Raw genomic sequence first — 16351 nt, forward strand, 5'->3', positions numbered from 1 at the left:
ATGATAGGAAAGCAAGATGAAATGACGTTGGAGAAAAATTCGTTCACCTTTGTGCGTAATCCACGAACATGCTGATCGAAAACTGTCACATCACTGATCCTTCTTTTCATCTCGCTGAACATTTTTCAGTGTCAATGTATCGTAAAGTTCTCCTCAGAAGGGCTTGTATAAGCAGGAACGCGGTCACAGTTAAGGATCCCTTAGACGCTGATAGCAGTCCTCATTAATAGACACATGAAAAGACGCGTAGGAATCGTACTTGGTTTTTAGTCGAGTGCAGGACAGGGGCTTTGGACCAACTGCTTATAGGTGGGCGGAGAGTTGTAAGGAATGGGCGTCAGGCGCAAGCTTTGTCACAAAGATAGCCCGAGAGCGCACAGAGCGAGAAGTAGCAACAATCCCAGAGGTGTAAGTGCAGCTAGCATTCAGTGCTGACTTCCGCTTGAACGTTGGCTGACTGTCAGGTGACAAGTCCACTGACGCAGGCAGGCAGAGCAACGGGTCAGCAGCGGAAGCCTTCGACGAAGCAGGCCAATCCAGTGCAGGAGGTAAGCGCGGCAGATGGTCAGCGGTCTTCGGTGAAGCCGTCCGCGCAGCATACGTCGTTGCCGTGGACGGCTGTGCCGGCGGCGCAGCAGCAGAAGTGGGTGATGACGGCTTGCCCCCTTTGGCAAGCTTGTCTCGTAGAAAGTGCACCTCGACTCGAAGAACGCCCATAGGCTCGGTTTGCTGTGCGGATGGCAGCGCGCTTTCCCTGCGCAACCGTGCGATATCATTCAGCAGCTGCGCCACTACATCACTGAGGTAGGATATTCCCTCAAGTGCCCGAAGGAGAAGGCCACGAAGGGTGGTCAGGTCAACGACGGCATAAGAACCTGTGAAGTCGGGAGACGCGGTCACTGATGGGGAGGCTATCGTTTTGACGCCGCTAAGCCTAACCTCAGAAACGTCGGCTTTCTGGCGCAATTTACAGATGAATGCCATACTCACCCGACTTCAGCAGCTCGAGGTCGTTGTCCGGCCACGTAATACACTTCGACTGTGCACGTTTTTCCTAAGAAATACAGCGAGGGAATAGCTGTTTGCCTAAAACAGGCCGGGAGCACAAAACACGGAGTACTTACTCGGCGCCATCTACCACCATCTCACACAGTCCGAAACGAAGCAGGCCGATACGCTCTTGAGGATGGCTTTCAAGACTGCTCTTCGCCTGCCGATGAGTACATCGACTGAAAAATTATTGGTGCTAGGGTCACACAACCCCGTCAGCGAACTGACAGAAGCCATTTACGTCTCGCAACAGAGACTTGCGCGGATTCGCACGGGCCGGCATGTCCTACAAACGTTGGGCTTCCAAGCTATAACAACACGAACCCAAGAAATCTGCTTGATACTCCGTCAAGTCCGGAACCGGTATCACGTTGTCCCGATACCACGCAATATGGACCATAACCTACACTCCGACAGGAGCGGAGCAAGGGGCCAGTACATGGAGAAAACATTCAGGTTCCATACCACAGCCTGTTTTACGGACGCCGCCATGTATGGGACGAAGAACAAGGGCGCAATGGCAGTGGTATGCGACTGCCGAGGCCACGTTACCTCCGCTGCATCGACCCGCCCCTGCACGATCACGGAAGCCGAAAAGCTGGTCATCGCGTTAGCCATCCGCGAAATCCAACACGCAAACAAACTACTGACGATGCTCACGGATTCCCATCAGGCCTGCCGCAACTTCCTACAGGGAAGGATCGGAAGACCTGCTGCACAAGTCCTATCCCAAATACCCAAGGAGGATCCTGAGGACATCACCACCCAAATCATCATCTAGATACCGGTCCACACTGGCATCACGGGTAACCTGCAGGCCGACAAAGCAGCTCGAGGATTCGTGCGTAACCGAGCACTCATCACGCCGGCTGCAGAAGACCCGGAGCCTGTCGACCTAGAGCATTCAGCCATCCTGAACCACCACAGAGGGAGTTGTTTGCGATATCCATCACCCCAACGAAATCTAAAGACAGAGGATGCCGATGCCTGGCGTCGGCTCCAGACAGGCACTTACACGAACCTACAGATATTACATCGCACACATACCCCACAGCCTACAGGGACGAATGCCCGTGGTGTGGGGCCACACCAACCCTATACCACACTGCGTGCCAGTGCGCGCTACGCAAGATAGAACACCACGACGCGAACACCAGGAGGGAGCAATGGAAGGTACTGCTGTCCAGCTCAGCCCTCGACGACCAGCTCAAGCTGATCCAGAGAGCTGAGAAGATGGCAAGAGCTAGCGGAGCCCTGGGTTAGGGATTATTCTTTAAATAAAGGTTATCTATCTATCTATCTATCTATCTATCTATCTATCTATCTATCTATCTATCTATCTATCTATCTATCTATCTATCTATCTATCTATCTATCTATCTATCTATCTATCTATCTATCTATCTATCTATCTATCTATCTATCTATCTATCTATCTATCTATCTATCTATCTATCTATCTATCTATCTATCTATCTATCTATCTATCTATCTATCTATCTATCTATCTATCTATCTAATAATAATAATAATAATAATAATAATAATAATAATAATAATAATAATAGCCACGATAATCATAACGATAATATCAAAGGAAGCCTCAAGCACAGTCAATAAAGAAAGAAAAAAATGTCAGCGCGCGCCCACTCACAGCCACGTGCCGCTTCCATAGTAGAAGACGACTACAAGAAGGATGGAAGCGCGAACCGGGAGCCCCAAGTCGGGTCTTAAGTATAGGTCTCGCACCCCGAAATCGAAGGGTGTATCAGTGACCCGAAGTGACGACACGAGCGAGGGAACCAAGTCCAAGGAGCCTCGCAGAACCGGCTCCCGTGGGAAGACGTTGCAGCAGACCAACAGGCAACCGACTTCCAAGAGGCTGGCCAAAGCAAGCGCAGCTGAAGGCTCGGCTTCTGGTGAGCGGATCATTCTTTCATTGATTTTCGTTGAACTGTACAGACGTCAGCTTTTATCAAGTTACGCAGAGGCGACAAAAAAATAAAGATAAAGCTATGAATTGAAGTTAGACGCACGAACCAGCGTGTATTAATAGCTTAATCAATCACAAGTTTTCGAAATAGTTAACGCTATTCGAGAACATTTTGTCATCATCGACGTTTAGAAATGCCACCGTAGTACATGCAAGCAGGGGCGTAGCCAGGGGGGGAGGAGGCTTATGAGGCTTCAGCCCCTCACCCCCCCCCCCAAAAAAAAAAATTTTTTTTCGTGCTGTCAATGCACCGCCGACCAAAGCAACCCCCGGCGCCAGCAATCATTCTGGATTTTGTCTAGAATGTCTTTTTCATGCTCGAAAAGACATTTCACCGCGGAAATTGCAAACTCGGACTGGATTTCGTGGCAACGCCCATGCACCGGGAGTCACATAACGCAAGCAGCCCCCTCCGAGCACAATGTTTCAATGGCGTTTTGATGACAAACGGGCTCACCGCGGCATCTCGCAGAGGCCGCGGAATCTACGGAGCGCATGGATATCAATTCCGAACCTTTATGGGTATAAATCTCATAAACTTTTGATGTGAAAGGTGCATTGACATTTCCAAAGCAGTGCTTTAGATTTTCAATTGCGGGACTTTGTGGGTCTAATGCTGTTATAAACATTTGACGCCAAAGGTGCATTGACTTTTCTAAAGTCTTGCATTGGAACATACAACGGGACAAGCCAAATCAACACACTATTAGACAAGTTGACAAAGGACGCAGCGAGGTCCGACGAGACAAAGCGTTGTGGTGGTTCATTTGTGTCGTTATGTCACATAAAAAATATCAAAAAATTTTTTTCACCTACGCCAAAGCATCCATGTTAAGACACTAAAGCCAGCCGATGTAACTATGTTCTTATTTATTTTTCCTACTTTGACATTTATTCGCGAGGACACATTGAGCATCTTCAATATTCTTTTTTTTTTGTCTTGCGTGCAGTGAACTACGTGCAGTGAACTTTGTTTCCAGTGACACTTTTTTGCCCTTTGTCAAGCTCTGTCTTAGCATTTGTACATCCCATTCGCTATCTTCGCATTTCTAATGTACGAGGGCGAGTCAAATGAAAGTGAGCCTACCCACCCCGCGCAATAATGGTTCGGTTCATTACCTGCGAGGCATGTGCGTAGAAGAGAGGGATGTCTCATTTACAAAAGTGACACGCAGGTGTGAGGATAGAAGTTCTGTAATGCTCTCATACATTCGGTTGAACATGGTTGCGTGACATATTGTAAACTCCAAAAGTTGAACAGCGTGGTGTGGTGAAGTTTTTGACTGCTGAAGGTATTTCGTAAAAAGAAATTAGTCGCCGTATGGCTGCCGTGTACGTTGAACATCACATTTCATTGGCCACTGTGAAGCGTTGGAGCAAACGGTTCAAAGGAGGACGCGAAAGTTGCAAAGACGATCCAAGACGGGACTAACACCATCGTGAAATTACCCTTAACAAAATTGCAAAGGTTGATGAGGTGATGAGACAAGAACGGAGGATAAGCATCGACGAACTGGCAGAGCGTCTGAACATCAGTCACGATTCGGTTCACGCCATAATTCATGAACATCTCTGTCATCGGCTTTTGTGTGCGCAATGGATGCCCAAGATTTTGAACCACCGCCAGAAGACGGAGGAGTTCGGCGCTGCCTTGACTGAACTGATCCGGTAAGACAGTGAGGGTGACGACTTCTTGTCTACAGTTGTGATCGGGGACAAACCACGATGCCACTACTACGAGCCTGAAACACGACGGCAAAGCTTACAGTGGAAACATTCGAATTCACCCCGCCCAAAGAAAGCAAAGGCCATCATTTCCGCCGGAAAGGTGTTGTTAACTTTCTTTTTTCGATCGTCAGGGACCGTTGCGGATAGAATTTGCTAAGTCTTGAGAGACTATCAATCGTTTCCGATAGTGTGAAACGCCGGAACGGCGGCGTGTTGCAATGAAGAAGAAACGATGTGGAAAATTGACGAATGGGGTCATCTTTTTCCGCGGCAATGCCCGTCCCCAAATCGCTGATGTATTTATTACAAAACTGGCAACGTTCAAGTGGGAAACGCTGCAACATCCGCCACACAGCCCAGACCTGTAGCCTTGCGACATCCACATTTTGGGGCAACCGAAATAAAAAACAGCTCAAGGGAACCACATTCGTGTTGGACGATGACGTGAAAGAGTCAGTAGCAGACTTTTTGAAGCAGGAACCCAAGGAATCTTATGAGACCGTAATCACGCGACTCCTTAGTCAATGAGACAAACGTCTAAATGATCATGGAGATTACTTTTAAATAAAGTATACTTTATTTAAACAACTTTATTATTTAAGACAAATTGACTTTATTTATGACAAACAGGGTATACCCTGTTTGTCATATATTCGCATTGGCTCACTTTCATTTGACTCGCCCTCGTATATGTTGCAGAACTGCTTTTTATACGTGCTCTCTGTTGCGACTATAATTTCGGTGCAATTACTCACAACACACGCCCACTGTGTTCAATGCCGCTCGGGCAGCTCTTGAAGACGCACCAGAAGAGGCCATACCGCTTTCACGATCCGACGCAGCTAGCAGACTTCGAGTGCTTGCACAGGAGATCACGCTATCTCTATGGTGCACACCAATGCGTAATACATTGGAACAAATGCCAGCGTCATTGATATTTTGCGCTGTCCGTTGCCTACGCACATGAATATAAACACGGTGCTTGAATGACAAAGTTTCATTCACATATTTGTCCTCAACTTGTTCATTTCATGGCCTTTACATTTTTCAAATCAGCGGCATGCACTGCTTTGCTGGTTTCGAACTGATATAGTTCTAAAGTTCGTGTGATATTTTCTTTACTTATTAAATAGGAAAATAACATGGAAGCATTGATATAAGTTATATTGGACACAATTTTTGGCACATACGAGTATATTCTTTTATGAAGAATTATATATTTTACTTTTATTACGGTACGTAGCGTTCAAGTATTTGTTTGCAGCATCTTTGGCAATGGCAATGCAATTATTGTTCATGTATTTGATCCCTCGACAAATTGTTTAAGAGGAATCTTTAGCTCGGGCCCTACTCTGACGCGGCGTATTCAAATACATGTAAAACGTAGAAACGCTTTGCTGAGATAACCTCTGGATCGTTTTTAATAAAATTCGTTGCAGTTGAGAGAGAAAGTTAAATTGTAGTGTCTGTTGGAAGCGGAATTTCGATTTAGGGCCTCAATTTTGGTTAAAATATTTCGAAAAATTTGAAAGTTCGAAAGAAATAGAAGACGAAATAGAATAGAAATAACAATAGAAGAAATAGACGTTTGCAAACTAACAGCTCTGCATCAAGAACAGATATAGCGGTTCTGTCAACGGCATCTATTATAACAGTCAAAGCGGACAAATTTGGTATGTCAGTTTGTATCTTACGTGAATTGGTTACGTTGTGTACAAGGGTTCTGCAAAAGCCGTGTTTCCATAATACTAAATTTTTTAGATTCATGTGTAACATATCAATTTTGTCCGCTGTATATGTGCTATTAGATGAAATTCACAGAATTGTGATATCATTTTTCGTTGTTACAGAGTTTTAAACTTGATAGTTTCGTTTTCTGAAAATGTGCGATTTTGGCCAATTTTAATAAAACATTGATGACCTAAATGAAAAATCCGAAAGCAAAGGCCACTAGATTTCAAGTTTTTCTTTTAAATGCGACAAGCCTCGTCAAATTAGATGCAGTGGTTGCCGAGAGAAAAGAATTCCCGTTCTACATGTATTTAGATAGGAGCACCCGAGCTAACATTTCCTCTTTAGGAGGAAGACAAGCCGCTCAGTGTAGGCAATGTTATTCGTTTTTCAAGCAAACAAAAGTGACCTTCTATGAACGAGGAAAGCGTTTGATTGGTCTGTTCAAACAACCATGCGGGTGACCGCCCGATATGCTTGCGTCGGCGGTTACGCAAATTTGACGTCAGCAGGAATAAAAACATATTGGAATAGTTTTACGTTATAGGGCCCCAGAATGCATCGAGAACAGAACAAACCGCCGCACAATAAACTCTCAAGTAGGTGTTAAGATGAACAGCAAGCGGTTTTTAACTGCAGAAGGAATTTTGAGGAAACAATCACCTCGTACGCTTCCAGGAACGTGCTATTGTACGCGCCTAAAAGTTTCGTTCCAGCAAATAATGAGAGGGACAACTTGGGATGAATTTTAAAGCTGACCAGTTTCGAGGTAAGCGCCGCCAAACTGGCGGCAAACCGCACTTTTGTTCCACATACTTCTTCAACAAAATGACTCTCCATCCCAGCCCTGCGAAAGTGGATGTTCAGCGAAGCTCTGGAAAACCGCCACTGCTGCTAAGGGGGCATGCTTTATAAATACGAAATCACTATATGGCCCATGAAGTGAAAAATTCGGCGTTAACATCCTATGGTACTAAAACCTGTCACCGAGTGGTGACGTCACGTTTGACATGACGACGAAGCGTGATTATGTAATCACCTCGAACGTCGTATGACGTCTTCACGCCAATATCACGTGATTACATCACGTCGAACGCTACGTTGCGTGATAACGGCATCGTGACGTCACAATATCGCCTGATGACGTCATGTGATGTCACACGTCACACGTCATCGTCAAATGATGTCACCTGATGGCGTCATGTGATGCCTCTTGAAGCAGCAGCCCACTCCACACTTCCTGCTTCTTTGCACTGTCTACGGGGTCGACCCGTGATGACGAAACGTGATTGCGTCATCACCTCAAACGCGGTCGCACGTCACGATATCACATAATGACGTAATCTGGTGACGTCCTCACGTCAAACGTGACTCACGCGACGACGTTTTCGTGAAGTGATGATGTCACCTGATGTCTCCATGTGATGCCTTTGGAGAAGCAGCACACTATGCACTGCCCGCTTCTTTGGAGAAAGGACACCACGTGACGTTTCAGTGGCTGCCAAGTCACTGCGGTGTCAGTGGAAATGAAGACGCCGATAATGCCGCTCGGGCAGCTCTTGAAGACGCACAAGAAGAGGCCATACCGCTTTCACGATCCGACGCAGCTAGCAGACTTCGCGTGCTTGCACAGGAGATCACGCTATCTCTATGGTGCACACCAAACAGCCAGACCACCCAGAGCCACCGTCAATACCACCTGCCCTCTTTGATGCATCTCTATATGCCAACTGGACTCCGTCGAAGAGAGGCGACTCTGCTTTATCGCTTATGGCTAGGGGTGGCTTTCACTAAATCTTACTCCTTCCGCATTGGAATGGCCGACAACGCTCTCTCTAATGCCTGTATTTGCGAGGAGACGCTGGAACATGTTCTGTGCGACTGTTCTGAATATAATGTTCAGCGACAGTCCCTGGCATCTGTTCTAGCGTGCCTTGACAGTAGACCATTGTCCCTCGACACGATTTTCACATGCCGCCGACAGAAGATATCGCAAGTGAAGGCGACAAAGGGACTACTTCGGTTTTTGAAAGAGACAGGACTGGACAAGCGGCTGTGAGAGTGATGTCGCGTACGATGCCAGATTGATGGACTCCAACGGACGATGTGTGTGTGCTGTGCTATGTGCTCTCTCTCCCTCTCCCCCTTCCCCATCTTTAATCTCCCCCATCCCTCTCCTATGTGTAGGGTAGCAAACCGGTTACGCTAAACTGGTTAACCTCCCTACCTTTCCTTCTCCACTTTTTCCTTCCTTCCTTCCTTCCTTGCACTGCCTCCTGAATTGACCCACATTTTTGTGTGAACAAAGGTCTCGCATGCGGACACGCAAAAGCATTGTTCAAGAAATTTCCATGGAACACCAATGCAGTTCGTGGCAATTTCGGAAAGGCATTTAGCAAAACTGGCTCCAGCATCAGAATTCCTTACAAGTTGATATGCCTTGATAACACGCTGGTTTCAATTCATTAATTGCATTATGTATCGTAAGTCCAGTAGAATTAAACAAATAATTCGTGGAATATTGTTAATTGTTCAATTATGCATTGCTTTCTCGTGCTAGTAAGGTCTATCCCTTGTATATTCAAGAGCAAGGTGTAGAATTGTGTTTTCTACTTCACGCAGTTTGTTTAAATTTTTGCTGATAAAAAAAAACTGGTGTGCACTGGAGAAGACTATAAAAATTTGAACGTCATTGTAATTATCAAATGACATAAAATAAAGCCTTTATACCACGAGTGAAAAATATATATTCAAAACTTCGTATACAAATCCAATACGTTTTGCTATTCGATGCGTATACTAGTCAAGCATTCACTATTCGAAATTGTAGAGAATTTTCGCTTCTGTTCGAATATAAGCAACACTTATGTGAGTCTACAAAGGGAATCCACAATGCAATTGAGGGCTGTTCCGAACGTTTCTGCTGAAGGAGAGCCGTGGTTGTTACGCAGAGACGTTAGAGCCTGAATTCACAAAAAAAAAAGCCCTTACGCTACATATTTTTTTTTTCGTAACAGCAAATACCAGCCAGTCCGAATGATGGAATTTTTATTAGGGAAGACTGCCAGCCAATGGCAAAGATGACTACGCCCCGAGTTCCTGAGCGAATGCACGGAACGCTGATAACTTCTACTGAATAATTTCCCGTCATACAATATAAATGCGTCACATTTAGCAGCCTACCCGAATTTATTATCTAGGTTTAGGCAAAGCACTTTGTCATTCAGCCAGTCTCACCCATGATTTGATTTACTTCTTTAAAATAAGGAGCAGTGCTGTGGCTTGCTCGGCACAGCCGGCCGAGCGTGAAGTTTTTTGCAACAAATTGCACATTTGTAGGCGTTACAACTCCTGATCAACATCAGTTTGAGCTTGATAAATTATGCCTGCTACGTAGTGAGCTCTATCAAACGCGGGCATTCATGCTCGGTTGAACAAACGTACTGTCGAGCTATGCCTTTCTGAACGCCACGCGCGAGACTAAATTTTGCTCCGATTGCGTCATGCGCGGTGCAACAACAGCGCCATCTGCGCACACGTACGACACATGCGTGGTCAAGTAATGGCTTCTTTCCTCTACAAAACGATACCGAAGTAAGGCGCGTGGGTAGTATGGTTGCAAAGATATGAGCGATAATGCATGTTTTCGTTATGGGGTTCAGCAAGCGGCACCCTTTACCCGCCGTGGTTGCTCAGTGGCTATGGTGTTGGGCTGCTGAGCACGAGGTCGCGGGATCGAATCCCGGCCACGGCGGCCGCATTTCGATGGGGGCGAAATGCGAAAACACCCGTGTGCTTAGATTTAGGTGCACGTTAAAGAACCCCAGGTGGTCAAAATTTCGGGAGTCCTCCACTACGGCGTGCCTCATAATCAGAAAGTGGTTTTGGCACGTAAAACCCCAAATATTATTATTATTAAGCGGCACTCTTTGAGCCTTTTTACAGGCATTTCGCGTCAAAAGTATCATACGTATCTCCTTCAACGAAAACAATTAACACACTGCGTGCATCAAGGTGACGTGTCTTGTTCCATAGGTGCCAATTTCATGGTGCACCGGATGACCGAAATGGGCGAGAAGAATTGGGAGACCTGAGGGGCGCAATTGTTCTTTATTCGTAACCATACGAAGTAAGGGACAATGAAGCCGGAGAAAGCATGTAGAAATAGATAGCTACAGAAAGATAATGCAGAAATAATGATGTAAAGGAAAACGAAAATGTACGAAAAAGTAATTTGCCGCAGGTGGCGACCGAACCCACGTATTCACCACATCGCGTTTGCCGGGCGGCGGTTTTTACCAATCAAGCCACCGCGGCGGCCATCTTCGCGCCCGCTTTCTTGGGTGCACGTGTGCTAGATCAGCCCTGGGAGTGTTTGTCACACGGCACACTGTAGATCGCGACCGAGTCTGATTCGCAGCGAAATTCTCGACCGCGATTGGCTCCCTCCCGCAGCTTGCGCAAATGAGCCAATTGCGGTCGAGAAATCTGATTGCGATCGGGCTCGACCTCGATCGAAAGTGCGCCGTGTGACACACGTATTAGCAAGCGCCGCTCATGACCAAGGCGCCGGACGTGGAACGTGCTTTTAGACTGTGTAGGCTTCACATCGTACAAAAGTTGAAGCATGAGCCAAACTGAAAGCACTTAATCATGAACAAGCTCCCCGTTGACTGTACATCCAGTTGTGAAGGGCATTGCATGGGCGTGTGTCAAACAATGTTAATAAGCGTTTTTTATACGTGACAGTCTTCACGCAAGAAATAAGAAAATATCCGGTTTTCAGTTCGATATTCGAAGGCCGCGTTTCTCAAATATCTTTATTCGATATATTCTGTTCGGAAATTTCACTATCCAAACTCCACTAAAGTAATAAAGAATTGTGCAGCCATGGGCGCAGTTATCATTGTCGCGCTCTCTGTGAAGCCGCCCCCATCGCCTTTTCTCTCTCTCAAAAAGTCGGCCCAACAGGTGACTCGGTGCTCGGCGAACTCAGCCAAGTGTGCTTGGTTGCCGGCATAGCTATAGCTAAACGACTCGCACTTGTTCGGATGCTTTTTCGGCCACTCCGTGCACATTTTTCTCCCCATATTTGAGAAACTTGGTCGTTTATTGTAACGTAAACATTTATCGCCTTCGTTGTAACATGCGAGTGCGGCAGCTGCACGTTGCTATTGCGGCCGTTGTATTTTTGGAAGAGGATTCGTTAAGCGCGGCGGTAAAAGAGTATAACTTACCGCGACATGATCGCGTACGCGTTGGGCCGACTTTCCTTGGTTTCACGTTTTTTTTATGTTATACTCCTTCATAGTTATTTACATGCTCCGTGATTAAATGCCTGTTGGGTCGTACGGGCGCCCAAACCCTTCTCAACATTATGTATTGCACGCACAGGAGGAAAGATGGCAGCCAACTTTGGGTCCAACCAGGCCCGACCACGAGCTCCAGGCACAACTCGACCTGTCACAACTCTCCGGTCGGTAACCAAGCGGTCTTTCACAGGCGGCTCGCAAGCATTCCGTGACGTCAATGGCAGCACCCCGCTCAGAAGATGTGGAGGGCTGGACTTGAATGCAACGCGGAGCAATGGTTTGACAGCGACGCCACCCAACGAATTGTCTTCGCACCTATCTCGACGACTACCCACCCTGAGCGTAACGAAGGTTTGTTCGCAACAAAGGGATGTTCAACTCATTATAGTTTAATGGTATGTTGACATACACGCAAGCAGCCGGGGAACAGAACCTGTATAATTTTCCTCTGTTAATCCACTCCTGCTATAGCGCTTATCGCGCTGCAGTATGTACAAATAAAATAAATAACAGAGCTGGTGTAGCACTGACGGATCCGGAGGGAGACCTCGCTGATTGGCTAAGTCAGACGTCCGATGCTCCAACGAGGCGTCATCCTGGGTGCCGCGTCACGCAAGTGAAAGCATTGCCGAAAGTGATCAACCGAGAATACAGCCCTTATGTCTTACTTCGTCGTTGGCATGCTGATGCCTTCAGGAGGGCAGATAAAGCGCAGCCGCTCATTGCCTATACGTGACCTGCACACATCTGCTAAGATGCTCGTTTGCGAGAAGTATTCGTCATTGGAAGTCGCCTTGGCTAAACCTTCGTAGTAGCTATTAGGCGGCGCCTGTTCATACAAATACATTTCGTATTAACTGTTTTTTATACACGCCGCGAATATGAAGAGGCCGCCGCGTGACCGCGTGATATTTGGCGAGCAGATACGATACCTGGGACATTGCAATGCTGCATTGACTCCATTTTTATTGTGCTTACAATGTCGAGAGGAGAACACCGAATTCACAAGGCTTATACTCACAAAAACGTTATTGCGCTAAAACTGTTCGTAAACGCATATTACAGCCAATTGTGATGTTGGACATATCATTAGTGAAGGCGGCCGGCCAATGGCAAAGAGCACTTGTTGGTTGCGATAGCAAATTATTAGATAACTAGTAGTTAACTAGTTAGTAGTTTAGCAGCTGTAAAACTGCTGTATCCATTCGCTTACTAACTTGAAGACACACTGCGTCACGCGCACACAGACAAATATCAACACACCTCAACCGATTACCGCGGACACCCACTGTAAGAACTCTGGCGTGATGAAGCGCGGAAAGCAAATTCCGCTTCGATCACGCCACGGCGAGCGAATTCCCCTTCGTGCAACTGCTTGAACGCGAAACTAGGCGCGCCAGAACACAGAGCACAAGGAGCCATCATCTATCTCGGGTTGGTTAACCTTTGAGCCCACCACAGATTGCATCCAAGATAGGGCGCGCTCGGCCGCGCTCAGCGGCGCCATGTTCAGCCACGGTCGGGGTAGAAGCGGACATACGCGCTACCCTACCCCTCTGCCAGCCTCCCCCCATTGCGCGCGCGAAAAGTCAGCGTGTACCCTTCCTGGTTTCCGCCCTTACGCGCGCAAGAAGACGCCGACGCACCGAGCCCCCACCCTTCCCGGCTCACCCTCGCATGCTTTCCCTCACACCTACATAAAGCCCCTTAAACTTCGTAAGGTAGCCACACTCTCCTCCTCCGCCTTCACTCCTCCTCGTTTCTCCTCTCTTTCACGCTCCCTCCTCGACCGTGGCGCCGCCTACACTGCTCGAGCGTAGCAACGGCGTCAACATGAGCTCCTCGCCACTCCGTAGACGCTTCTCGAGCAAAAAATGGCGCTGATGCACGGCGCGAGGGCCCACATGATGCTATTAGGCCAATAGCGACGAGGCGTCGGCCTCGGCCAGAACGCGCGAGGAGGAGGCGGCACTCTTCAAAGCGTGGCACTACTTTGCGAAGTTTGAGGGGGTTTTACACCTACAGCATACGGCGCGCTGCCGCGATATTATCGCACTTGGACTATATATGCTGAGCATCACGGCGCCGCCGAAGGCTACGGCTGAAATTCGCCTGGGCTGTCCATATAATTTTTTATCGCAATAAGAAATTTGGATTCGGTCCCTTGTTTGTAAGTGCTCTTTTGAATTGACCGGCCTTCTTCGCTAATAAAATGCCCATCATCCCGATTGGCTGACAGTTGCTCATACTCTAGGATAGCTCCAGAATAGGAGCTTTTTTTGTGTGTGAATATATTGACCAAGTTTCCAAGTAGCCGTTGAAATTCCGTCTTTCACGTTTGACCTAAAGCCGATGTCGGGCGTCGCAGGATTCCTTGCTGCTGGAGAGCCGACGCGGCGTTCGAAGACGGAGTAAGGCCAACTGCAAGCGGGTCGCAGCCGAAGCTGCAGCTATCATGGCGGTGATGTGCGCGCTTCTCATCTACCTGATTCAGCGCCCTACCATCACGTGGGCATTCAGAGGCAGCAAATTATGCGCCACGCCAGGTTGCCGCTACCAAGCTGAGATCATCGCCGGCTGGGTGAACGTCAGCGTCGATCCGTGCGATGACTTCGAGGCGTACGCCTGTTCACGCTGGACTCCAAACATTCAAGGCCACGGGACTGGCTCAGCTATGATGAGTCATGCCAATTACTACTGGATTCACTATTTTCGTCAGCGACTCGAGGAAGCCTCGAGCAGGTTGCGCATCGCGAAACAAATAGCGGCACTTTTCGACTCTTGCAAAGATAAGCGGACCGCGGAAGAAACCAGAAAAGGAATTTACGAGATTAAAGAATTCATGCGGGACCTTAAGATTCGATGGCCAGAACCACCTTTGCCAGGAGTCGAACCGCTGGGCGTCATCCTCGATCTGGTGTTCAACTGGGGCACCGATATCTGGTTCCGAGCTGACTTGTCGCTACACACCACTGACATTGGTGGCAGAAGAAACCTGCTCCTGCAGCCGGCAGTAGTTCTCAGTGCGCGATGGAGTAACGTGGCTGGCATCTTATTCACAGACAAGTTCATAGAGTATTGGTTGGGTTTCTACCAAGCTTTCGCTCCCGGTGAAGAGATGAGGCCCCTTGATGCCATTCTGGACACCAGGAGTATGCAAACGACGATTTACGCAGACTTCGTTCAAGTTGAAAACAGCCAGTTAAAGCATCCAAGGCACACTCGACTTGGAGACATCCAACGTTATACACCTCATATTTCTGCCCGTCGGTGGATTGACGCTCTCAACGACAACTTGGTCGGCCACGGACAGTTCATATCTTCGGATGGCGTGACGACCGCGGACACAGAGCTTCTCATGGTCGTGGACAGGCTGTTCGCCAATTTCAGCCGCGAGCAACTGCTGGACCACATATCGTGGGAATTCGTACAGCTAATCGCTCCGCTCGCGGACTCGAAATTGCTTCTGGCCAAGTACGGAACTGAGACACGTGCTGAGATGCAAGAGGACAACTTCTGCTCCACACAAATCGAAAGAGCATACCGCTGGCTTGTCACAGCAGCACTATTGCTCCCGCAGTTTGACCCCAAGGCGAGGGCTTTTCTGGACCAGCAGCTGGCAAACATCACTGAAGCTGCCATTATGAAAGTGTCCAGCGTCTTGTGGGCCGACAACGGATCAGTGGAATTGATCGCAAACCAGCTGCGGAATCAGACAACCGTCATCTGGCCGCCGTATGAGCCGCTTAGCGACAACGCGCTCTACAAGGCTTCCCCCTCCTGGTTCTACGAGAACGCTAGCTTTACGCAACACTGGATTCGATCGGTGACAAGGTGGCGGCAGCTACGCACGAGTCCGACCTACAGGCGCAGCGACGACTCTCCGCGATCGTACGCCATGCCGCACTTTGAGTACGACCCCTTCTCGAACGCGGTTCGTGTGTCAGCGGCGACTCTGTTCATTCCTTGGTACCAAGCCGCGGGCAGTAAAGCCGCTTTATATGGCGGCATCGGCTTCACGTTCGCGCGAGAAGTGGTCAAGTCTTTCGACGGCGTCACGCCAGCGTTCGACCGACGCGGCGAGTTCCTCGACACGTGGCCTACAAACATATGGAAGGAAGCCTCGGCGAACAAGGCGTCATGTCTGCGGCCCGAGTTCGATACGGTATTTCCCGAGATTCCCGCTCTGGAGATTGCGTACGCGGCATTCCTGGCGTCGTCCGCGAAAGAAGACGCGGATCGCTCGTTGCCGATTGCAAAGGAATGGAGCCCAGAACGAGTGTTCTTCGTCACCGCCTGCTTCACGATGTGCAACATGCCGAACACGCTGAGACGCTTTCGCGTGGACTGTAACAAAGCGGCGAGGAATTTCGCTCCTTTCGCGGCGGCCTTCAATTGCCCGGCACATTCGAGGATGAACCCTCGAGAAAAGTGCCCCTACTTTTATTAATCCACATGCGTCTTGCTGCATGTCATTGAGTGCATCTTCGCGCTGAGACAAACGTGTTGTCACCCATTAAAAGTGCCATATAACGGA

The 16351-nt window shown here is 48.2% G+C and overlaps 1 protein-coding gene across 2 annotated transcripts; it reads left to right on the forward strand.

Moving 5' to 3' along the window:
- Positions 1 to 2736: 2736 nt before the first annotated feature.
- On the forward strand, positions 2737 to 16351 carry LOC135909072 (endothelin-converting enzyme 1-like). 2 transcript variants are annotated; one of them, XM_065440911.1, is made up of 3 exons: positions 2737 to 2969; positions 11897 to 12165; positions 14183 to 16351. In XM_065440911.1, the coding sequence occupies exons 1-3, from the start codon at positions 2747 to 2749 to the stop codon at positions 16262 to 16264; spliced, it is 2574 nt and encodes an 857-aa protein (XP_065296983.1). In that variant the 5' UTR covers positions 2737 to 2746; the 3' UTR covers positions 16265 to 16351. The 2 variants fall into 2 exon arrangements, with proteins under 2 accessions (XP_065296983.1, XP_065296988.1); XM_065440916.1 differs by having other exon boundaries at positions 2826 to 2941.

The sequence above is a fragment of the Dermacentor albipictus genome, chromosome 1 (assembly GCF_038994185.2).
Source record: "Dermacentor albipictus isolate Rhodes 1998 colony chromosome 1, USDA_Dalb.pri_finalv2, whole genome shotgun sequence".
In the NCBI taxonomy this organism is placed as follows: Eukaryota; Metazoa; Arthropoda; class Arachnida; order Ixodida; family Ixodidae; genus Dermacentor; species Dermacentor albipictus.

Coding starts and splice junctions, on each gene's coding strand:
- LOC135909072 (XM_065440911.1), top strand. CDS start 2,747: ATGGAAGCGCGAACCGGGAGCCCCAAGTCGGGTCTTAAGTATAGGTCT. Junction 2,970..11,896: donor AGCTGAAGGCTCGGCTTCTG/GTGAGCGGATCA, acceptor TTGCACGCACAG/GAGGAAAGATGGCAGCCAAC. Junction 12,166..14,182: donor CCACCCTGAGCGTAACGAAG/GTTTGTTCGCAA, acceptor CGGGCGTCGCAG/GATTCCTTGCTGCTGGAGAG.